At 40.4% G+C, this 24,185-nt stretch overlaps 1 protein-coding gene across 3 annotated transcripts; it reads right to left on the reverse strand.

The window, feature by feature from the left end:
• Nucleotides 1-170: 170 nt before the first annotated feature.
• RMDN3 (regulator of microtubule dynamics 3) lies at nt 171-24,156 on the reverse strand. 3 transcript variants are annotated; one of them, XM_074289296.1, is made up of 13 exons: nt 23,987-24,156; nt 23,603-23,796; nt 20,584-20,776; nt 19,966-20,109; nt 12,396-12,663; nt 11,158-11,260; nt 8,397-8,457; nt 5,016-5,091; nt 4,772-4,849; nt 4,445-4,543; nt 4,128-4,181; nt 1,464-1,544; nt 171-1,033 (listed from the first exon to the last, which is right to left on the reverse strand). In XM_074289296.1, the coding sequence occupies exons 2-13, from the start codon at nt 23,787-23,789 to the stop codon at nt 980-982; spliced, it is 1,398 nt and encodes a 465-aa protein (XP_074145397.1). In that variant the 5' UTR covers nt 23,790-23,796; nt 23,987-24,156; the 3' UTR covers nt 171-979. The 3 variants fall into 3 exon arrangements, with proteins under 3 accessions (XP_074145397.1, XP_074145398.1, XP_074145399.1); XM_074289297.1 differs by having other exon boundaries at nt 24,002-24,147; XM_074289298.1 differs by lacking the exon at nt 23,603-23,796 and having other exon boundaries at nt 23,987-24,105.
• Between the last annotated feature and the right edge of the window lie 29 nt (nt 24,157-24,185).

Consider the following 24,185-nt stretch of genomic DNA (forward strand, 5'->3'; position numbering starts at 1 on the left):
ATGGTTACGTGTCAAATAAAAGGGGCGAGCTACCCTCGGGACTGAAGTTGAGAGAAATGATTACTCTGCTTCCTGTTGGGTCCCAGCAAACAGCGCCCATCCAATAACAACAGGGAAGACAAGTCAACAGAACACATGTAGGGGGGAAAAAAGACAATGACAGGCTGACCTTGATCTCACTGCCACTTGAGCTGATTTATTTCAATTTTGTACCACAATATAGACCAGGCAGCTATAAATATCATTGCTTTATTAGTATCCTAAACAAGCTAATGCCTCACTTTAAAAAAGGTGTCTAGATCCAGGCAGGAAACAGCCAGATCCTGCCCCAAGTTTGAGCCCACATTGGGGATAAGATGAAGATAATTTCTAGTCTTCTCATATCCCTTCCTCTTACCCTGACCGAGCAGGGTGGGATCCTAGGGATATTTTGACAATAAAGTTGGGATTGGTCAGTAAAAAGGATGAAAAGATAAGAGTTCCACACTTTGTTCCCAGGGCTTTATAAAGTGCATTTACCTACCCATCAGTGAAAAAATAGAGCTTCCATATGCTCACTGCCCAGCTGGCAGATAGATAGTTGTCAATGGCACTGCCCTGACCAGGCTTTTGTTTACAGTCACAGGTACTTCATTCTGCCACCAGAGCTTCAACCACAGTATTCACATAAAAAATTCACATAAAACCAGAAGGACCTAATAAAAAATCATATCTTTCTTTAGAGGCCTTTCTGGTTTCAGGGTAGGGGGAAGACTGGGAGTGAATGAACTATGGCAGGGCAAGAGGCAAATACAAACATAGTGAGACCGAAGCTCAGGATAGGATTCAGGGCCACCATTCCTTTTCCCAGCCTCAACATTGCTCAGCCTCCACTCCAAGGAGGAATTTTTGTCCAAACAGGAGGCACAAGAGGAGACTCCCTCTCTCCTGCTACTGCATGTGGTCTTGCCCTTCTGGTGATGAAGGCCAAGGAATGTGCTTATTCTCCCAATGCTACTCTCAGCTCCTCCAGGTCCTTGTGGCAGACAACATCCTAAAGTGAATGGGAAGGTGGGGTGAGGGGAGAGGGTCAAAGGGGAGAGGAACAGAATGAGATCAGCGAGAGACTCGTCCCATCCCTATCTCTCCCAAACTGTTTTTGGGATTTCTCAGCACTCATCATTGCTTTAAAGATGAAGAATACACTGTTAAGTAGGTTTATCTAATGGCGCTTAAGGAGGAAGCGGTGCTTTCTAAGGAAAGTATGGCACTGAAGAGGAACATTTATTCAAGGACTTAACATCGGGCCAATAATGGTGCTCAAGTCAGAAACCAGGAGACATCTGTGTTCCTGACAGCTCAGGAGAGTTTCTCAGTTCCAATCTAAACAGATGAAGCTCAGGAGACACGAGGAACCTTGGGTGAAGGGACTAGAATCAACAGAGCTGTGAGACGGCAGAAAAAGGAAAGCTCTGGATAAATACCTCATTGGTGACATCTGGCAGCTCCAGGGCCAACTTCATCCACTGCCCAGCTTCACAGTTGTTCCCTAGCTCCCTGTAGCACTGCAAAAAGGACACAGTGGGGATCACCATTAAGGGATATTGTTTTTCAGTCTTATTCTTCATGACTCCATTTTTTTTCCCCTCGGTAGAGTCACTGTAGTGATTTACCATTTCCTTCTCTAGCTCACTTTACAGATGAGGTAATTGAGGCAGATGAGTTAAGGGGCTTGCCTCGTATCACATAGCTGATAAGTATCTGAGGCCAGATTTGAACTCAGCAAGAGTCAGACTCCAGTCCTGGCCACAGTTTGGCACACCTCGATACCCTCACTAAAGAATATTAGGAGGCCAAATAGGAAGTAGGGGAAAGGATAGGCAGAGGATATATACCAGGTTAAAGGTTCGATTTAAGTATGTGCAGAACATTACACTAAGATAAAAAAGACAGTCTTGCTTGTATATCCTCAGAGATAATGATTGGGGAAGGAAGGGATAGATGTGTTGGAAGTAAATCTTACACATTCTACTGTAACACAAAATAAGAGGATATTATTTTTCAATTTTTAAAATTTAAATACTTTCCAAATTTATGTAAAGAATTTAACAATTATTTAAGTAAACTTTTGAATTCTAAATTTGGGGATATTGTCAGCTTGACAGTTTGTATGCAAAGTATTTATTTAATTTGACATCATTTAATATGCATAAGAAAAATACAGTGATGCTAGAGAATCAAGGTTGTCACCTTAAGTCTCCTTTAAACAAACAGCTGTACTCAGTTATTTCCTGCCATATATATATGGTGGGCACATGATTCAGATACATAAATACCAAACTGTACCTACCCTTTGATCCAGTAATAGGACCCCTGGGCATGTATGGTCAAAGACAGAAACCACAGGTCTAATATACATGAAAATATTCAAAAACGGCACTTGTGGTAGTAGTAAAAAACCAGAATCAAACTAAATGCCTTTAATTTAGGGAATGGCTAAAAACATAAATAAACCCAGAACATAAAAATTGAGTTTTGATGTATTAGGATTTTCAGTAATTTAACTTTGCTGAAATTTTGACCATAAATAACACTTGTTTCATGTGTTCCATTCCCTCACTCCCAAGTTTGCTCCTTGTCCTTCCTGAAACTTCTAGTCCTCAGTCCCTTCCCTGTGCAGAAAGATGTTGCTTTGGACTCAGGACTCATGTTCTCCACCTTGCTCATTTTTTATTTATTTATTTTTTTTGGCTGAAGCAATTGGGGTTAATTGACTTGCCCAGGTTCACACAGCTAGAAAGTGTTAAGTGGCTGAGACCACATTTAAACTCAGGTCCTCCTGAGGACTGGTGCTCTATCCACTGTGCCACCTAGCTGCCCTTACCTTGTTCATCCTTAAGCATAATGTAGAAAAGAGAGTTCTGATTTTGGAGGCACAAGACTTATGTTGGATTTCCAACCCTGTCATCTACTCCATTAACCAACAAGAACTTTTAAAAATGCCTGCTATGTTCCAGGCATTATGCTAAGTTCTGGGGATACAGGGAAAAAAAATCATAGATGAAGAACATAAAAAATGAACACAAGGTAGTCTGAGGAAGGAGAGAGCACGAGAGGAATCCAGAGAGACTTTAAGTAGAAAGCAGTGCTTAAGCTGAGTTCTAAGGAAGTCAGAGATTCTGAAAAGCAGAGACCAAGAAAGAAGCACATGCTAGGTGAAGAGCACTGCCAGTAGAAAGGTAAAGCGTTGGAAGATGAAAGGAGGCGTGTAAGTGAAAAAGCTGGGCTGGCTCTGGATGGAAGTAGGCACTGAGGGGAGAAGTATATGACTGCCAAGGCAGGAAGGGAGCCAGGGAGTGAGCTCTAAATGCCAAACCAAAGAGTTTTTATTTGCTCTTAGAGGTTAAAGGGTACATAGGAGTCACTGGACCTCAGCCAAGAATCTTACTGCCTTGGTCAAAAATGGAATGAAGAATATTGGAATTGCCAGTCCATTTGGGCCAGATAATCTTGAAATCTATAATCTTATAAATGTAAGAGATTATTGTACAGTACAAAATATGACAAGAAATTTGGAGACATGGAACAGTCAAGAATTGAAACAGTCAAATAAACAAACAGATCCAAAGGAACAACATAGATGATAACAAGACAATAAAAAGATCTCTAACACAAAGCCAAACTCTCTTAAGTAACAGGAAAATGACTGATAGTTCTAGAGAAGTGAAAATGAAATCTCCTGATTTAATGGCAAAGACAAGCTACTGTTTAAGACAGGAAATTGACTACACTGTTGATGGGTATTGTGTTTTAACTATTTTTAGTTATGAGGTAAGGTTTCCTGCAAATTAGTGTAATGTAAAGACAAAAGGCATTTTATTTATATATACATATACATATACATATACACACACACACACACACACATATATATATATATATATATATATATATATATTTTTTTTTTTTTTTTGGCTGAGGCAATTGGGGGTAAGTGACTTGCCCAGGGTCACACAGCCAGGAAGTGTTAAGTGTCTGAGACCAGATTTGAACTCAGGTCCTCCTGACTTCAAGGCTGGTGCTCTATCCACTGCGCCACCTAGTTACCCCATCAAATATATTTTTAAACATATTGGTCATTATATTACCTTAGAGATGTATACCCTTCCAGCTTTGGAGAAACCAGGACTTAGTTCTTCTGCCTTAAGAAGTGAGACATTTGGGTCAATAAGAAGGTCAATTTGGCCCTCCAGAATAGCCAAATTCCATTATAAGTCCCTGGCATCAAGAAGGATCCCTTCCCAACCCCAACCTCCCCCTCCCTCCTCCCTCCCACCCCCACCCCCACCCCGGGAAGACACCAGATCAAACAATCTGTTTCCCACATTGGAGTGCAGTCCTTCCATTCTCATTGACAGCCTCCTTGATCCCCTCCTCCCTCTGTCCTGCTCCCTTCCCTTGACACCTTCAGAAAGCTCTGCAGAGCATCATGGACGGTGGCACTGGGAGGGCTCTCAAACAGGGCTCCAACAGTCTTCTTCTCTAGCCAAGTTAGATGAGACACCTGCCACCGAAATAACAAATCATAACCAAGCTGGGAAGGCAGAGAATCGTCAGGACCCACTCCACTGCAACCTGAGGCGCATGCTTCGCTTATGATGACCATTACACTGAGTGCATGATTGGGACCATTTTATTTAGTCAGCACTTACAGATTTGTGAATTCCTTAAAGGAAAAACCCAACCTGACTGGCCCAGATTATGGCTTCCTAAGGCCCTAGCAGGGGCTCACCTGATAGCACCATCTTCCAAGCAGGAAGTGAGACTTGGGATTATCTGGCTGGAGGGCAATAGCTCTGTCTATATGATCCTGGGTAGGAATAAAAAGTTACAGATTAGATCTGAAGGGGACAAATTCCTATGTATTCCTAAAGGAACACCACAGAGAAAGGTAGCTGTTCTGAATAAATAGGATACAATGTGAAGAGCCAGAAAGGCAACCAGTTCCAGAGATGGGGAGAGAAGTTATTTCTCACCTTGAAGATATAACCGCTCTGGATGCGCCTCTGGATGCCTTCATGCTCAGCCAGCTGACCACATAGCACTGCATACCTATTGATGAGGAAAAAACAGCAAGCATAGGATCTGAAGGCCATGTTCATATCGAAAGGCAACATCTCCATGCCAGAGGTCCAGGGCATTTCTCTGTGCCCTGCCCTTCCAATGGTTCTCTGAAGGCCACAACTTCTCCCTCAGCCCCAGTCTATGCGCTTTATCACATCCTCTGCCTTTAGTGTCGGTCTTTCCAGAGCAGGATAAGGGAAAAGAACACTGGTAAAAAGCCAGGACTGACTAGAAAGTCACTCAAATATGTATAACCTTTGATTCAGTGGTTACCACTACTTGGTACAAATCTTGAAGATCCTGAGACAGGGGGAAAAGGACCCATGTGTACAAATATTTGATATAGCATAGATCTAAAACAAAATGGGTGCTGTCAAATGGGGAACAGCTGAACTTACTATATAATATGATTAGTGGAGAATTATTTTATCAAAAGAAATGAAAAGGATAGTTTCTGAGAAACCTGGGAGGACACTATGCAGAGTTAAGGGAGCAGAACCAGGAGGGCTATTGATGGAATGGACAAAATACAGAAAAAGGAAAAGAACTTTGAAAGACTCAACAACTCTTTATCAATGCAGTGATCAGTCGTGACTCTTGGAAGGCAGGTGACAACCAAAGGTGCAAAATGGGACATAAATCTTCAAATCCCATCAATTCAACACAATTGTTTTGATGTGACAAGAGGGTTTTTATGGAGGGCATCAAGGCCAGGGGTGATAAGAGTGATACAGAAAAAAGAAAAGAGTTTTCATAAAACAGTTTTTTCAAAGCACACAGAAGATTCCAAGTTCAGATGGTGACAAAGACAAACAGGGCAGTATTGGTGCTATTATGTATCATGGTCAATTTAACACAAGGTGCTAAGCTTAAGGCTATACTAAGGCTTTTGGGACACCCTTTAAATATTCGTCAACAATCCTTTTTCATACCTACGTATATGGAAGTGTTTGTTAACTATCTCTTTATTTAAAAAAAAAAAAAAAAAACTATACCAAGTTATGCATATACATGTATATATCAAAGATGTGTGTAAAATATGCACATACACACAAACACATGAAGTATATATAACTGTGGATGTACATGCATCATACACATGTATGTGTGTGTGTGACTATAAATATATAGGGAGATTAATAGATGGACAGATGGATAGAATTTATAAGAAATATTTAAGATGATTAGTAGGCTGTCAAGTTAGTGTCAGTCCAAATATGAGTCTGAGAAACTGCTCATAGAGGGAACGGCCAAAAATATAGAAACTTGGGGAAAAGAACAAGAGCTTAATTATGTTCTTATGTTAAAGAACATAAGCTTAAACTTATGCCACAGAGTGCGTGGAAAGATGTCATGAAAATAAGGATTGGGAAAGGTCTTATTTGAAGCTGGCACCAGAACTGAATTTTGAAAGAAACTTGGGATTCTAAGAGGCAGCAATAAGGATGCATTTCCAAGCAGGAAGGAAATACAGCTTGTGCTAAAGCAGAGAGATGGGGAATACTGTTGTTATGTGTGAAGACCAAAAAGAAGGCCAGTTTGACTGGACCAGAGATTCTAATAAATATTTACTATTATCAATTATGCTATTACTGCATCTCCAGTTGTCTATTTTGCCATAGGACAAAGAAGACTTTGGAGGGGAAAGTGCACAGCCCTCCCTCACTTAAATCCAGTTCACTTGCATGCCAAGGCATCATGGTCATTTCCTGGTTGTCAAAGGATAAACAACAACATTATCAGAAATTATTGGGAGCAGTTGTACAAAGAACAAGGAAGATCATTATCCTAGTAAACCTATTCTCATTTTAAAAGGGGAATTTTGCTTGCAGAACAATCTTTAATTTTTTTTTTTTTATTAATAGTTTTTTCTTTTTCTTTCTTTCTTTTTTGGTTGAGGCAGTTGGGGTTAAGTGACTTGCCCAGGGACACACAGCTAGGAAGTCTTAAGTGTCTGAGACCAAATTTGAACTCGGCTCCTCCTGACTTTAGGACTGGTGCTCTATCCACTGTGCCACCTAGCTGCCCCCAGAACAATCTTAATTAAGCCTCCTGTTTAATGGAATAGTACATGACTGGTCTAGGGGCAAACTAACTTTCCCCAAAGCAGAAAAAGATGTGATGCCCTGGTTCTGCTGATTTGCCCTTTTCAATAGAAAAAACTGGTTGAATGGGCCCTCTTGAGAACAGGAAAGGGTGAGAAGACAACTTAAACCTCTGGAGCATAGGCAGGTTGTAAGGGAGAACTTGTTTCTACCCCAGAGTACAGCACCAATTATCCAATTATCAGTGTTGATTAAAACTTTGAGCAGCATATTAGTATCAGGCATTGTGGTGGAAAAGATCTTGTTCTCTTCCTTCCCTGTACACCAACTTCTTACTGAATGCAATTACTCTAGCCTTCCTGTTCAGTGTTTCAAGGCTATGTATTTTCCTAATTGTTTGATTAAAAAAATAGTTTGACTTTAAAAAAGGGGAGGGGAGCAATTAGGCCAAAGGGCTTGATAAGTGAGAACCAGAGTAGATAGATGTAAAGCTCATCAAAAACCAGAGAAACCTTGCACTCTGTCCCCCTTTACAGATCTGCAGAGAGCCCAAGGGAGGGCAGGAAAAACAAGAAACAAAAACACGGGATAGCAACATTTTCACTGAAACTAAAAATTCTGGCCCAGACTCCCAGGACAGCTACTAGGGCTTTGCTTCATGACATCACAAAGAGTTGATTTAAAAAAAAAAAAAAAAAAAAAACAATAAAAGAAACCATCAGACTTGGCAGTTCTGTTCACTGTACTCAAAGTTCACAGACAGATATCCCCACCCACGCTAAACAAAAGCCAAAGTTCATCAGTTAGCACTGCACGATGGAACAAGGTGTCACACCTTGTAGTTTAGCCAAAGAGATTTAGATATTAGCCCTGCTTATCTCAACCCACCTTCCCCACCACTGACCCCCAAAAAACATTTTTCTTTGCGTTGCCTCACTTACTATGTTGGGTTTCTGTTTCACCTCCAGAGTTGTTTGGTCACAACAAAGCAACAAACACACAAAATTGAGGCATTGTCCTAAACAAACAGCCTTGCTCCAAAAACCAGATCCTTCTGGATTTTTATAAGAGGCCAAACAGGAAGTCAAACCAGGTCAGAGCTGTCTCTGGTCATTGCCAAAAAGAAAAATACAAGACCCCAAATGCCTTTGGTCATGGGGAAGTGAAAGCTGGCTGAGCCAGAGTCCTAAACAAGCTTCCTGTGTATCCATGGTTAGTTAGGGGAAGCCCTGGGAGCCCATTATTTACCACTGGTGAGACTCAGCACTTTCCTCCCCTTTCTCCAGGGCAGCCTCTGCTTCTTCTTTTCCTAAAAGATAAAAGATAGTACCTGAAATAAGCAATATGTTGAAAAGGATTCTTTCCTACCCAAAGTCTAGGAGGATCCTCTTCAAAAAGAACAGGGGAGAGAAAGATGTCTGCCCTAGTCTCACTTTTCAGTACTCAGTTGGAGCCAAGTTAGGAGTGTCAGGTCAGGTATCATTTCTTATCTCCAAAGACAAGGCTTGCTCAGATACCTCCCCACCCCCAACACTTATCTTTTCAACTCCTCTTGTACCACCCTCCTCAAGAAACAAGATTAAGGGGGAAAAAAAAGAGAAAGAAACATGATTAAGAAAGTCCCGGTAAAGTTCTTGGCAAACTTTAATGTGCTGTTGTCAATGTTGGCTCTTATTAGAATTAGAATAATTAGAACAGGGGAGATAAGTTTTCATAATTTTTAAATAGGAGTTGGGGGATTGTTTCTGAAACCAAAAGGTTAAGTATACTAATTAATTAGAATCTGCAGGGAGGTAAAACTGGATTTTTTTCAACACAAAGTCTCCTCAAAAATCTTTTCAAGGAGCAGCTAGGTGAGGAAATGGATAGAGCAGCAGCCCTGAAGTCAGGAGGACCTGAATTCAAATGTGATCTCAGACACTTAACACTTCCTAGCTGTGTGACCCTGAGTCACTTAACCCCAATTGCCTTAGCAAAACAAATTTTCTCAAAAGAGAAAGAAGCATAGTAGTTTCTTTTTTTAAACTTTTGAAAGTTTAATTACAATTTTCAGGGTTATTGGTTTTGGGGTTTTTTTTAACTGGTGGCAATATAAATTTAGCCCAATCTCCCTATACCATTCTATCTCCCTATATTACCATTCAAGAATTAGTGTCCAAAATTAGTGAAGCCCTAAAAGGATTTAAATTATCAAATACATACACCCAGAAGCCCCTTTTCTTTCTATTACACAAGCACAAATTGGTTTAAAGGCAAAATAACATAGCAATGTGACTTCTGAAGTTCCTTTTAGGCCCAAGATTTAGAGCAACCTCACAGATGGCTGGCTTTGAAAGTAATCACCCAAAAAGAATAATCCAGAACCCTGTTTATCAATGTGGAAGTACTCCTTGCACCCAGGGACAAAGGTTTTTGTGATAAGACGGGTTGGGTAGATCATGGTAACATAGCGCTAATACAAAGAATCAAAGATTTCATGGGCTGAAGTAGGTGAACCAGTCAACACATCTACACTAAATCTGAAACCCTCCACAATATCCTCAGTATCTGGTCATCTGGTCTTCACTTGAAGGACTGGGCCTTCGCCTCTCACCCATGAAAAATTATTTCACTATCACTTAAGGCAACCAGTTATACTTTAGGACAAGTACAATTGCTAGCGTGCTTTTCCTTATATTAAGCACAAAGCCTTCCTATAGTTTCTGCCCATTAATCCTAGGGCTGCCTCAGGCAAGTCTACAAGTTCCAGGATTGAGGCATCAAGGTAACAGATCGGAGAATGCTGGGCTCCAAATCAGATCCAAGTTCAGATCCTGTTTCAGACATAGACTAATTGTGTAACACCAGGCAAATCATTTAACCATCCCTAGCCTCAGTTTTCCCACCTGTACAATGAGGGATTGAAAAGACCTCTAAGGTCCTTTTACAGCTCTAAATCAGTGTTCCCATAACACCTTCAGCAGGACACCAAAATGGTTTCCCAAAGTGACCAGAAGAGAGTCACTTTCTTAATATCCTTTGTAAAAATGGGACACTACTTGTACTAACTATCTGAACCTGATAAGACTGTGAGGAGAGCATTTTATAAATTATAAAGTGAATTCAAAGCAAATTTTGGTTATTGACCAAATACAATTTAGATAAGGATTGGTCCTGTCACCATGGAAGTTATAGTCCATTAGATGGAACTAATACACATATCAGATAATGATATACTTACTGTACATACCAGAAACCTACAATATTATTACTGAGTAATTTCTCTGGTGTCACATGAACCAGTGGAGAAGAGATAAAAAAAGTACAAGGCAGGGGGAGGGGAGGAAAATCAGGGAAGGTTTCAGTAAAAGAGTAACCTTGGAACATGTTTAAATCATTCAGTTGAAATTAAAGACAAAGAAGGAATTCAAAAAGAGACATATAAAGGTAGAAAAGGCAATGGTATCAGGGAGAGAATCCTGAATATGTATTCAGAGGACATGAATTCAAATGCAAGCTAGCTCTGCAGCTTCTCTTAATTTCTTTATCTGTAAAATAAGAAGCTGGATAAGGCCCATTCTAGCTCTAAGTTATGATCAGGGGCAAGCCAAATTTGTGTAAAATCTTATTGTCGGCCCCATAGGTAGGTAGCCTGTACAGATCCAGAAATTACCTGCTCTGCACTCTCCATGAAGTGCCTACATCTCAGGTGGAGAAGCCAGGATCCATAATAGCTAAGTGACCTTAGGCTAGTCTGCCCCGAGATGCCAAGAGCCCCTCTGAATGCTAACCAACCTGTGCCAGACCCATACTTGCTGACTCAGCCTTTTAGGCCATGTACTCTTACAGAAAGCACTTTGAATTTAGGATCAGAAGATTTGAACCACATTTTAACTGTGGTCCCTGCTCTATTTATGTGACCCTGGCAAAATATAACTTCTGTGGCTTTGTTTTCTCTTGGAAAAATAAAGGCATTAAACCAGAAGACCATTCACCTCCTTTCCCCTGCAAAAGTCAAGTGGGTGCTTACCACTTTGGGCATACGATTTTTTCTCATTCATTCCCTCAGAGAGGTCACACATGTCACTGTAGGCCCGGGCCAGGCGCCACAAAAAGTCTTGCCGACTTCCATACTGTGAATGGAACAAAAGAGTTGAAAGCACTTCTCATTCCATACCCTGGGCATCAGGAATTCCCTGTTCTAGCCACCATGAGATGCTTTTGCTGGGATGAGCAAGGAGCCCACAGAACTCCCAGGCCTATGTCCCACTGAACCTTGCCCAATGGGATAATGCTCAACAGGTGAATGGTGGAAATGACATTTAACAGGATGCATGTAGTATCCATGATGAAATGAAGAAAGCCTTCAGCTAAACATTTTGCTAGCAAATCCTAAAAGGTCAAATCTCAAACCATCCATTCTTTTCTCCACTCTCCCACCCCAGAATGGAAGTTCATTCAAAACTTGTGATGCATGGCATCCAAAAACCTAGGCAATATATGGGAAAATTGGAAATGAGAATGGGGAACAGCCTCAGAAGGCCAGTTCTGTTGTGTCCCAGGCTTAAGCCAGGGACAGGGAAATCCAGACCACTCTGAGCATGATGTAAGAAGGGCTGCACCAGGGTGGAACTGTATCTTGGTTTTCTTTTGAAGGGTTTTAGTTTCATCACTCTTTTCTAAACAGGTGGGAAAATGTTTTAGATTATCCCTTCTAGCTCTTATTTCAGTCCTCTTTCAAATGAGATAAAAAGACTGAAAGCTTAGGCTCTAAGTCCTATGGTAGGAAAGGGAATGGGATGGGGCAAAGAACTAAGGGGGAAAAAGACATGTTGGCTTCTTTTACAAGTTTCTCCACCTGCTGAACAGCAGAACCTTTTCACTTATTTTTCCATTTTCCCCATTTTTGTTTTTTTAAAATTGTTTCCTTAGGCACCAGATATTTGCCAGACTTGAAGATGTGACAATCTTCTCTTGTTTCAGAAGGCAAAGGCAAAAAGGGACAGGTAGGCTCTAGAAGAAGGAAAGACCAGTCTCCTGTTGTCCCTACCTCCTCTACCCTATCCCAACTCCAAACAGAGAAAAAAAGCTTATCCCATGTGGATGTGGATTTTCTAACTGTGACTCATACCTGATATGGGGGACACAATGCTTTAAGATTAGGCACTGCCAGCACTCGCCACCACCCACAACTTGCCTTCTGAACTACCAGTTCAGTTGCCCTTGCTCACTCTGGGCCAACAGCAGGGATGGGGAGGGGAGCATTACCGCCAGCTTGTTGTTGAGGAGCCTCTGGAAACCTTCCTGTTTGTTCTGCTTGTCACCCTGGTGCAGCTCATCTGCCTGCCGAAGCAGCAGGAGCAGCTCCTCTCCACCAGCAGAGTCCACTGGCAGAAGGGAATCCCCCTCGCCAGTCAGGTCCTGGGAGTCCCTTCGTCCTGTTTTTACTGTTTCACAGCTCACTTCATCTTCATCCTCCTCACTTTCCTTTTCTGTCTCCCAGTCATAATCAGACTCTGCATTGGCTGTCGTGTATCTAGGGTGGAAAGCATGTTGGACATCATCACTCAGACACACCGACTCCCCAAATCCCAGAGGAATGGGTGCCCACTGATTCTCCCTCAAACATCTATGTCTAAGAGTACCAAGGAGTCAGTCAGTAAGCACTTAAGTGCTCACTCTGTACCAGGTACTGCATCAAGTATGGCATATACATCTCTGAAAGAACTCACAGAATCATGGAAGAAACAATATACAGACAACCATATGCAAATAGGATATATCCGAATAAATGGGCTAGTTTGAGAAAGAAGGCATGAAGATTAAGGACTGGGAAAGGCTTCCTGCAAAAAGTAGGACTTTATCTGAGACCTGAAAAAAGCCAGGAGGAGGAAGAGAGTTTCAGGCATGGGGCATAGTCAATAAAAAAAGCCCAGAATTGTGAACTGGAATGCCATGTGCATGGAACAACAAGGCCAATGTCACTGGTCTGCAGAGCATTGGAGAAAGGTATGGTGTAAGAAGACTGAAATGGCAGGAAAGGATCAGGTTATGAAGGGCTTTGAAAGCCAAACAGAAAATTTTACATTTAATTGTGGGAGTTATTGCAATTTATGGAACAGTGGGCTAACATGGTGAGATCCACACTTTAGGAAGATCAATTTAACAGCTGAGTGATTTGTAGTAGGAAGCGATTTAAGGCAAGCAGGCTATATTGCAGGTAGTCCTATCATGAGATAATTTAGGTCTATATTAGGGTGGTGGCAATGTCAGAGGAGAAAAGGAGGAAGATGTGAAAGATGTAGAAATGACAGGTCTTAACAACCGAATGGATATAGGAAATACCAACTGATAGTACACTCTTCTCAAAGGCACTAAAGCCTGCAGAGTAACTGCAGACCACAGGCAGATATGCCTCCAAAGTTAGCATCTTAGTAGAAAAGGAAATATTTGAGTATATGGCCATGAGAAAATACAGCAGTCTTCTTCTTAAGGAGGTAAGTAGCTAAAAAAATATAACGTAAAGCACCATATGAAGTCCATTAGCTAATACCCTATGAAACCCTTCCCAGAAGTCTAGTTAGTAGTTTTGTTCAACTGCTAAGGTAGTTGTCAACCCCTTAAGCTAGGTATATTCAACCTTGGATTCTAGTCACTAAAACAATATACTTTCTGCTTTGCTCAGGGATTGCAACTTTCCAATGACAAGATGGCTCCACTCAGCTGGTTCACATAAATTCCTATTTCCCATGAGCTGGGGAATGGATTCATAGCCATTAACAGAATCTCAACAACTTTGACCCAGGAGTTAACTTTTTCACATTCAGGAAGTCATGAAATGCTACAATCCATTATGGCCCCTGCTTTCCTTGATGATAACAGTCTCCTGGGACATAAACTATCCAAAGAAAATAAGAATTCAGGAAAACAAAAGGTCAAGAAAGGCCTTAAGGTCCTAAAAAGGCCAGAGACCTAAACATATTTAGTTCTTTTCAGAGCTAGAATTGAAAGCACAGACCAGCCTAGTTTACATGAGTAAAAGCAGCTCAAGAAATCTATGACCCATTTCTTTCATCAGAAACACTAAGGTTTTGAAAGGGGATTTTACAGTTTTGTTGGACAGCAACGAGCTGACACCAATCTCCATGTGGACCCATAGACTAAGAACATTATTAATGTTCTTGAAAGAGTCCTCTATCATTGATACCACAGACCATTGTCATTGTCTCATTACTTACTCAGGATCCTCTAGGTCCTTTATGATACCTCTTGGGTCTTTTACTGAATATACAATAAGGCTATACACAATAGACCTTCCTTCACTTCCTCTTACATCTACATTCTTCTTCAGGCCCCTGTGACTCTGTAGGAAATAAAGGAACCTTTTTTGGGACATAGCTTAATCTGGAGTGTCTGGTCATGTCAGAGCTGTGAAAATTAAGATTCTTTCTGAATATAGTGCCCTGTCTCTACAATTTATTTTCTGTGTGATTAAAACTTCTAAAATTCATGTTTTGAGGGCTGAAGAACCCTTAATGCCAGAAAATAGTTATTTAACAGATAATTACTAAGAATTTACTATGTAGCCTGTGATAGATGATTTGGGAAATGGTCCTTGCCCTCAAGAAGCTTTCAGTCTAACAGGGGAGATAATAGAAGTACAGCAATAACTAAAAACAAGTCAGTAGGTGGCTAATGCCATAAGTTTAAAGAGCTATAAAAGTTCAAAGGTGGCAATACACTTCAGGCTGGAATGATCATGGAAAAGATGAAAAACTTGACCTGAATTCTGTAGAAAGTAAAATTTCAAAGGCAAAAGGACTTAAACTGTCCATCTGACAATGCCCATGAATATGAATTTACTGTCTATTCCTTTGAAGCCTACCTCGCTTACATTTTGAGATGTTTATTTCTGGAACCCATGAAAGAGTTCAGAGTTTTGAAGGATCAGAACCAAGACAGTCCAAATAAATCCTCTCAATTCCCTTCATAGGAAAAATGACGTGTATTATCTAAAACACTATTTTCCCCTGGTTCTCATTATTCAAAGTCATTTATAAGTTTGTGGTCTGTCCCAAGAAAAGAATGACTCACCAGAGTTTCCCTTTCTGCCCAAGTACATTGACTGTTGTGGAAGCACTCTCTGATCACTGACCTGGATATCAGGCCAAAACTTAAACCACATGGCTTCAAATGACCAACTTATTCCATAAGTCAAAGGGCCAGCTATCTTGCTCTTTATTCAAACTAATTTCAAGAAAGCCACATCTTCCCTCAATATAGGGACTACTGCCAATCTGCTCCCTGGGGATAAATTTACTACCACAGAGCATACCAGTTAACTCACCTGGACAGCTACCAAAGAACAAGTCACTGTAAATATGTCCTTGGCCTTTAGTCATCTTTGTCCTATTATTCTAATTTTTAAACCACATTGGCTTTTATTGACTTTGGAGCAAGCAATTATTTGTAAAGGTTTTTTAACAATCATGGATTAGATGTACCAATTTCTATTTTCTAAACTCTTGGCAAATCTGTGCCCCCTTGGCATGGTTCCAATTGTCAACAAAATGCGCAACATTAGCTCTCTGGCTCTGCCACTCCAACTTCATATTATTCATAACAGTATGCTTCTTGGAACTAACCCTCTGACCATCCAACTTTGTGCTACTTACATTTTGGTACTGGAAGAAATGGGCTTTGTTCTTCAATAGTCAGGATGCTCAGCTAATTCTGCCTACATGAAACAGAAAGCCTTTGACTACAATTCCCAAATCTCTAGGCTTTCCTTATAATATTGTAGCTCCACTCTCATTAAGTCTCCTTTATCATCAAAACATTTATGTGTACAAAGAAAAGTTTAGAAATTACAACCATACACCACCTCGTATCCACCAGAGGTTTTGGTATTTGTATACCGTCAGTAGGGGAATGCGTGAATAAAAAATGTTATGTGTGATGAAATATTATTGTATCATAAGAGAAACAAAAAGTCTAGTTTCTGAAAATCTTTGGAAGATTTGTATGAACTGATGCAGTGAACTGAACAGAATCATCCATGAACAGTAGAACAATTTTAGAACAATCTATAAATAACAATGACGTAAAGAAAAACAATTTTGAAAGACAATCTTTGCAATGATTTCTAAATCCTTGAAATTTTCCCTGAAAAAGCCACCAAGGGAACTGATTCAAAATTATAAGAATTAGAGCCATTCCCTTATGGATAAATGGCAAAGAAACAGGAAAAAGTATTTTTAAGAGAAAGAAACCCAAGCAACCAATAGCCACATGAATAAATGCTCTGTATCATTAATTAGAGAATTGTAAATTAAAATATCTTTGATATTCTATCTTATACTCATTTACTTGACACAGCTGACAAAAAAAAAAGGAATAAGATAAATGCTGGAGGGATCATGGGAAGCAGGCATATTGAGGCATTATTAGTGAAACTGGAAACTGGCCCAGCCATTTTGGAAAGCACTTTAACTATACCCTAAAAGTTATTAAACTGCATATATCCTTTTAATTAATTATAACAGTATTATATAGGTCTATACCACAAAAAGATAAAAGATAGAGAAAGAGAATCCATACATACTAAAATATTTCTAGAATCTTTTTTTGTGATGTCAAAGAACTGACAATTGAAGGGGTATCCTTCATTTGGGAAATGGCTGAATAATTTATGGTATATAAATGTAATAGATTACTATTTTGTGCTGTGAGAAAATAAAGGAATTAATTTCAGAGAAACTTAAGATTGTATAAATTGACGGAGTAAATCGAGAAGAACTAGAAGAATGATGTATACAGTAACAATAAAATTATAAAGACAACTTTGAAAGTCTTAGAAACTCTGATCGACACAATGTCCAAACACAATTTCAGAAGACTGGTGATATAGGAAATAGCCCGGGAGAAGGTTGAGCCCTTTTTTTTTTTTTTTTTTAAAGATTTGGTCAAAGTAGGAATTTGTTTTGCCTTTTAATGAAGCAAGTTCTTGCTTTCTCAATGGGAGTGAGAAAAGGCAGAACTTCATGAAAATAAAATTTAATTTAATAATTTTTTTTAAAAAAAGGCTTAAAGATTCTGACCAATGCAATGACCAATAAAGATTTTAGAAGAGCAATGACTTTCCCAATTCTTGATAGAACTAGAGGCTCTGAATGAAACTAAATCCCACCCACATTTATTCTGCCCATTCTCTTGGAGAATAAGATATATTGACAATCTGTCCCAAAGGTCTATGCTAGAAGAAAATGAGTTCAACAACATTTTTGCATATCATTAGTATGGGAATCTGTTTTGCTTAATTAGGTAGATTTGTTACAAGTGATGTTTACCCCAGGTGGAGGGAGGTAAGGAAAAAGAAATACTCGTTAGCTGAAAAAATAGGTTTTCAACAGTACCAAGAGACCAATCTATAAATAACAACACTGGAAATGAAAAAAACAAAAACAAAAACAACTTAAGAACTTTAAACAATCAATGACCAACTAAGATTAGAAAAGATAGATAATGAAGCAAGCCATCCACCTTCAGGACTTAGATATACATTTCATTAGGTCTTGTAATCCAGGAGCTATCTTTTGTCTTTCTTTGTATCCCCAATACTTAGCACAATGTGGAGCATTTAGCAAGTGTTTAATACATGTTTATTGACTGACAAGCTCAGATAGCCAGAGTGGGAATCTAAGAGGGAGCAAAGTGGTTGACTGCATTATTACAAGAATTTTGTTATTCTTCTTTTTTCCAATTTATGTAGGACTGGGAGGAGAGGAAAGAGAAGAGAGAAAAATTAGGTATTAGGGTAAAGAAAGAAAAACAGAGCCAGTGAAGCATTTTTTTAAATGCATAGAAGAGAACAGAAGGTCAGAAAGAATCACAAACAGGACAGCTTTGAAAATTACATTCTGAATTTATTATATATTTTCAAAGAAAGCAAACTGTACATAAGAGATTTACAATCTCATGTGCATTCCTTTTTTTCTATTCTAAAATGTATATGGAAATGCCTATTTTATTTTTAAATTTAAATTTTATTTAATTTTTTATTTTTAATTTTAAATGAAAAGGAGAGAACACAAAAGTTCTGGGGTGACTACAATGTTACAATAGTTTATGTTATCAAAATCCATTTAAATGTAAATAGTTAAAAAGCAACTGTTTTCATTAATGTTTAATGTTAAATTCATACTATAATTAAATTCTGATCATTGAAAGCCACAAATGAAAAAGGGCTGTTAGTCCCAAGATCAAACATAGGCCACTGAAACTGCTAGATTTGGTGGGAGCCAAAGACAGATTCTATCTTAACCGTTATCAGGTCAAAGAAAAGAGGACAGAAAATTCAGACCTGGCCCTTGGGACTGAAACATCTACATCGTCATCATTAATTTAAAGTTTAAAAACCTCTAAGTATTTGAAGGACAGAAAATTCAGACCTAGTTCTTTCAAATGAATTGTCCATATCATCATCACAAAATTCAGGTTTGGCTTTTAGGACTAAAACATCCATATCACCCTCATCATTATCATCCAATTAAAGTTTTAAAACACTTTAAGGTTTGCAAAGACTTCACATGTGATCTTATTTGATCCTCATAACAACCCTGTGAGGTAGTGCTATTATCCTTATTTTAGAGATGAGAGGCAATAGAACCCTGCATCATACAGTTAATGTTGAAACAGGATTTTGCCTCTCATATTCTATCCACTTTGACACCCAACTACATTAACCACAAACAAGTGATTTGCTTGTTTTGAAGATTTTTTAATTTTATTTTATTTAGAATTTTTTTTCCACAGTATATATGCATGAGTAATTTTTTTTTTTATAAAGGATTTTTTTTTTTTAAGTCTTAAGTCAGAAGAAAGAGCTATTAGACACTCTGCTATTTTCCAATATATTGTATTGGCTATGATTTGGTTCAATGGAGCATAATAGGCACTTTTGCTCCATATTCCAAAAGAATAAGTTTCTGTCACTTTGGTTGTTTTCAGTTATGTCCGACTCTTAGTGACCCCATTTGAGATTCTCTTGACAAAGATACTGGAGTAGTTTGCCATTTCCTTCTCCAGTTCATTTTACAGATGAGCAATTAGGCAAACTGAAGTAAACAGGATGAAATGACTTACCCAAGTAAACAGGATGAAATGACTTACCCAAAATCACACAACCAATAAATACCTGACCCCACATTTGACCTACCTGACTCCAGATCGAGAAGTTTCTGTCACTACAAAGTGTTAAAGTAACTAATAAAGTCTTCTATAGGAAAAAGTTTCTATTCACAGAGAAAGGGAAGTAGGTACAGAGTTACAAAAAAATAACCTTCAATAGTATTGCACAATTGGAAATTATAAAATGAAAAATGAATAGAAATTTGGGGAAATTTGAATGCAAACTGAAATGAAACAAATGAAGAACTAGGAGAAAAATTTAAATCATGACCACAAATGTAAAAGAAAAAAGGAAAATTCATGTGAAGTCACTGACCAATAAGTCTGCCACCTCTAAGTAAAGAAGTGTAGAGTAAGGTCTGGGATACATCTTTCAGTGGCCAATTTTTGGATTTGTCTTGCTAAACTAATTGTACTCTTTTGTTACAAAGGAAGTTTTGATGAGAGGAAATGTGAAGAGGAGTCACTGGGAAGTGATGACAAGGTTTTAAAAAGCATATCAATAAAATTTCCCCCAAAAAAAAGTATCCTAAGAATTCTTCTTTTCTTACATGGTCCCTCAAAACTCTGGCTTCTGACTAAGATCACTGGCAGACCACAGCTGGGATGCCATGAGTTCACTAACTCTGTCCAGGAGTATGTGACTCACCCTCCCTCGCTTTCTCCTTCAGTCAAAAGTATTCCCGAGTTCGCACTGAAGTAGATGGAACTGGAGCCAGTGGAGTCTCTTCTTTCTCTGTTGAATGGAAACCTTCTCCTCCGAGTCACTCTTTGGTTCTCTTCCATCTGAGACCTGAAAAGTAGGACCCATTCTGGAGGGTCAAACTAAATCCCACCCACATTTATTCTGACCATTCTCTTGGAGAATAAGATATATTGACAATCTGTCCCAAAGGTCTATGCTAGTAAGAAAATGAGTTCAACAACTCCCTTTTTCTCAAGGTTGATTTATTTTATGACTCAAAGCTTACAAAGTCCTTATATAGGGCTTGGTATGTGGAGTACGATTTTTGCCAAATGCCCTTTTGAGATTCAGTGTAAATAGATCAACTGATATAAAAGGATATCTAACCTAGGTCCCCAAATACCCAAGCAAGAGTGCTACCCTAATCCTGGAAGTTCTCTGAGAAAAAAAGAAAGGAAAAAAATGAAAGAAGGAAAGAAAGAAAGAGAGAGAGAAAGAGAGAGAAAGAAAGAAAAGTAAAATAGCCTACCATAAGCAGCAAAAGCTAAATGAGCTGCTCAGTGTCCGTCATCCAGTACTCACTTGACCTCCCCCACAATCTCCCCAGCAAGACCCCGGAGGCTTTTTCTTAGTTCTTCCACCTCCTGTCGAAGTTCAGTTAGGCTGCTCAACACAAAGTCCAGGCGATCCAGCACCTCCTCTTGTTTCTCCCTCGGCATGCTGGGAATAGACACAGCATCACCAGCCTCCCCTGGTGCTGCCCGCAAGAGCATCACTAAACATGGGAAATAGAAGACAAAGTTTACAGTCTAGAATGAGACAATAAGGCCTTCTCATTTCCTTGTCCAACAAATCACTGGCCTTCATCAGAGTGAAACCAACAACTCTCTTGTACCTAACTGCAGCACCACAATAAAATCCTTTGAGGATATAAGTGCTTTGCAAGAGAAAAATATTTTCTCAGAGTATCAATAACTTGTCCAACATGTCTCCAGTATCAAAGCCTCCTTGGTCCACTCTCAGAGCTAAAAGTCAAATGAGGCTAGCAAGAGGATGCCTTGGGATGCAAATTCTCCCCACTACTTCATGTAAATAAACTTATAAGCCAAGAAAATTAAAAGCCCTACTTCTTCTCACCATGAGAGAGGCCAAACAAGCTAAAGAAAAAAGTGGCAGCTATGGAAAGATATACTAAAGATATTCCTTGCCAACCCTATGGGTTAAGATGCATTCACAGAGCCCCACAAAGTTACCTTTTGGATTACACAAGAAGTCAATGATAACTGCTTAACACATATTTGGATGAGTAAATGTATTGCCCTGACTGCTGAGATGCCAGATGCTAAAACAGGAAAGAAACCAGTATGATAGGCAAACAGAGCTGGAAATAAACCCTCTGTGTCACTAGCAAACCAGGAAGCTTATAGCTTACACAACATGCTCAGGGATGCTCAGGAATGTTGGGTGACAAAACTGCCTTGGCTATCAGCCACTGTTCCCCAAATGGCAGCATAGAAACAGCCCTTCTAATAGTTGACCACAAGCTGTTGTGAGAGTTCCAAAATCCTGTACTAAGTCTAAGATTACCACCCTGTGATAATCTGCTACCAAATGTATTGCAAAATTATACTTTGAGAGTTTCTAATGCTTTTTTTCCCTACTTGATCTACTTAGAACAGACCTGCTATTGTTAACAAGGTCTGAGACTTTTCTCTGGTAATGGGATATGGAGTGTTCTGAAAACTTAACTCTATTATACCAGTATCAATAAGAGCAACTACTTGGCCTTTCTCTCCCCTGATGCATTGTTAAGTGAACAGCATTAAACTCTGGCTTAGAATGTAATACTCTCAAACCCCAGCAGAGGGAAGAGCATCCCAATCCCTTTGGATTCTACACAAACAAGCTTGTCTCCCACAGGGAATTAATTTGCTGAAATTGCTGGAAAGCAAGCAATCTAGGGCAGAGTTCTAACAGGGTCCCATTTACCAAAGTCAATCAGGACAGAATATTACCTAAATTTCATCAAAAAAAAAAAAAAAAAAAAAAAGCAGAAAACTAGTCCTAATATCTAAAAAGTCAAAGCAACTCCCAGTGAAATCATAGAAAGTGCCTAATAAATCATCTTGACCAGTGCTAAGTTTTTTATAAGAATATAAGAAATCATTTTGTAAACAGAAAATGGGGACCCAACGAAAAGTAACATAACTAAGACTATGCAGCTAAGGAGCTAGGATAAAAGGTTAATGTGCTTTCCTAAATACACCACAGTGCCATTAGTTTCTCTATCCACAAAGTAGACCAACCTATTAAATCTCAAAACAAGATCAGAACTAAAATAAGAGAATAAATTGTTTTAAAAAAAAAAATCGCAACACTTTAATTCACCTAAAATAAAGAGATAGCACAGTGTGGTCAAAAGGCCACTGAACAGCAGTCTAGAACTTGTCTGCCACTAATCTGGCTAAGAAAGTCACAACCTCTGTGGGCTTCACGAGCCTCATTTGCAAAGAAAGTTGTATTGGTGATCTCCAGTCTTCCAACATTAACACTCCCTGATATATTAAATGAAATAATCAGGACTGTCTCAATATCTATAAAACTCACTTTTCCTTGTGCATTTTTCTGGGCTTCCTTTCTCCTGTAATATACACCCACACAGCACCAATCTGGGACTTGAAACACCTTAGTGCTTGTTGCCAAAACTAACAGTGAGAACCATGCAATCTTTTCATCACCTTCCTACTTTTCTAGGGTTATGAGGGAAAGAAGATAAAAGGTAAAGTCTTTCAACATCCCTTTCCATCTGAACAAGAAGGGGGGGGGGGCATTTGTATATCACTAAAATTCAGGAGACCAGCATCTGACCCCACCTTTGCTGCTACAAGAATGATCTCAATTATGTTCAATCTACACCAATAAGCATGTATTTAGGGCCAATTGTGTCAAGCTTCCCCCCCTTCTGGCCTCTTTTTTGTACTTGTAAAATGGGCGTACATCCAGGAATCCCTTTCCTCCGCCTCATTCGTCAGGCCCCAGTAACAAAGCATTTTAAATACGTGAGTTCAATAAGTATAGCCACTTTTTAGTTTATAGCCACAGAAAAATGAAACAACACAAAATAGCACAATACTATCCACCTCTAGAGAACGGATGGTATCTGAAGGCAGATGGAAGCATACTTTTTCCATGTATTTTCCTGTCTTTTATTTGCAACTTGGAATAATATGAAAATGTTTTGCACGCTTTCCACCTGTGTAACTGACATCACAATCACTGCCTTCCGAATGGGTGAGGGGGGAGTGGGAGAGAATTAGGAACTCAAATCTCTTCTCAATGAATAACTCAAACAAACAAGTTTAAGCACTGTAAAAATAAAGCTGGGGAGGCAGGCTGAATTCGGTTCCTGGGACAACGAATAAGCTTTTCAAGACCTTCCCGACCAAGTCAGGCGTTCCGGAGCCCCAGGCCTCCTCGGCCCCGGGGGTGGAAGCGGCCGGCCGTGCCTGACGGCGGCAGGGACTTCGCGGCCCAGCGGCTCCGAGGGCCGTACGCGCCGGGGAGAAGCCGGGCAGGGCCCGGGGGGGCGGGGCGCGCCTACCCTGGCGGAGAGGCTCCGGGGTGCGGGTGTAGCCCAGGGAGTTGGACGCGTTCCAGTTCCCGCCATGGCTCTGGGTCCGTTTCCTCCGGTGAATGTAGAAGGCACAGAGGAACCCGAGGCCCGCGGCGGCCCCGAGCATCAGCCCGAGCCCGGAGCGAGCGCCGCCCAGGACCCCCGGTCTAGACATGCTGCACCTGTCGGGCGAGGGCGAGGCGAATGAGGAGCCGGCCGCTGCTCCCAGCCCCGGACGCCCCCGCATCCGCAGCCCGGCCCGGCCCGCTGCCTCCCGGGCGCCCACCGAGTGGCGACCCCGGCCCGGCTCCGGCCCATCCTCCGGGACCCCGGGGAGGACGGGCGCAGAGCCGGAGGGCCTCGAACCCTTACCGAGCCCACAGATACCATAGCACCGCCGCAGTCACCCTCCGGCCAAGGTCCCGCGGGGACGGTGTCACGGAGACGACTCGTCGCCTCTCCCACGCTCCGGACCCAGCTACACATCCACCTGACGGCGGCGGCGGCGTTGGCGGCGGCCGCAACCGCGGCGCAAGGAGATGACGTTCGAGGAGCCCCCGCCCCTTCTCCC

This window comes from Sminthopsis crassicaudata, chromosome 2 (assembly GCF_048593235.1).
Source record: "Sminthopsis crassicaudata isolate SCR6 chromosome 2, ASM4859323v1, whole genome shotgun sequence".
Taxonomy (NCBI): domain Eukaryota; kingdom Metazoa; phylum Chordata; class Mammalia; order Dasyuromorphia; family Dasyuridae; genus Sminthopsis; species Sminthopsis crassicaudata.

Coding starts and splice junctions, on each gene's coding strand:
- RMDN3 (XM_074289296.1), bottom strand. CDS start 23,789: ATGTCTAGACCGGGGGTCCTGGGCGGCGCTCGCTCCGGGCTCGGGCTG. Junction 20,110..20,583: donor GAGATTGTGGGGGAGGTCAA/GTGAGTACTGGA, acceptor CCTACTTTTCAG/GTCTCAGATGGAAGAGAACC. Junction 4,850..5,015: donor AGAGCGGTTATATCTTCAAG/GTGAGAAATAAC, acceptor ATTCCTACCCAG/GATCATATAGACAGAGCTAT.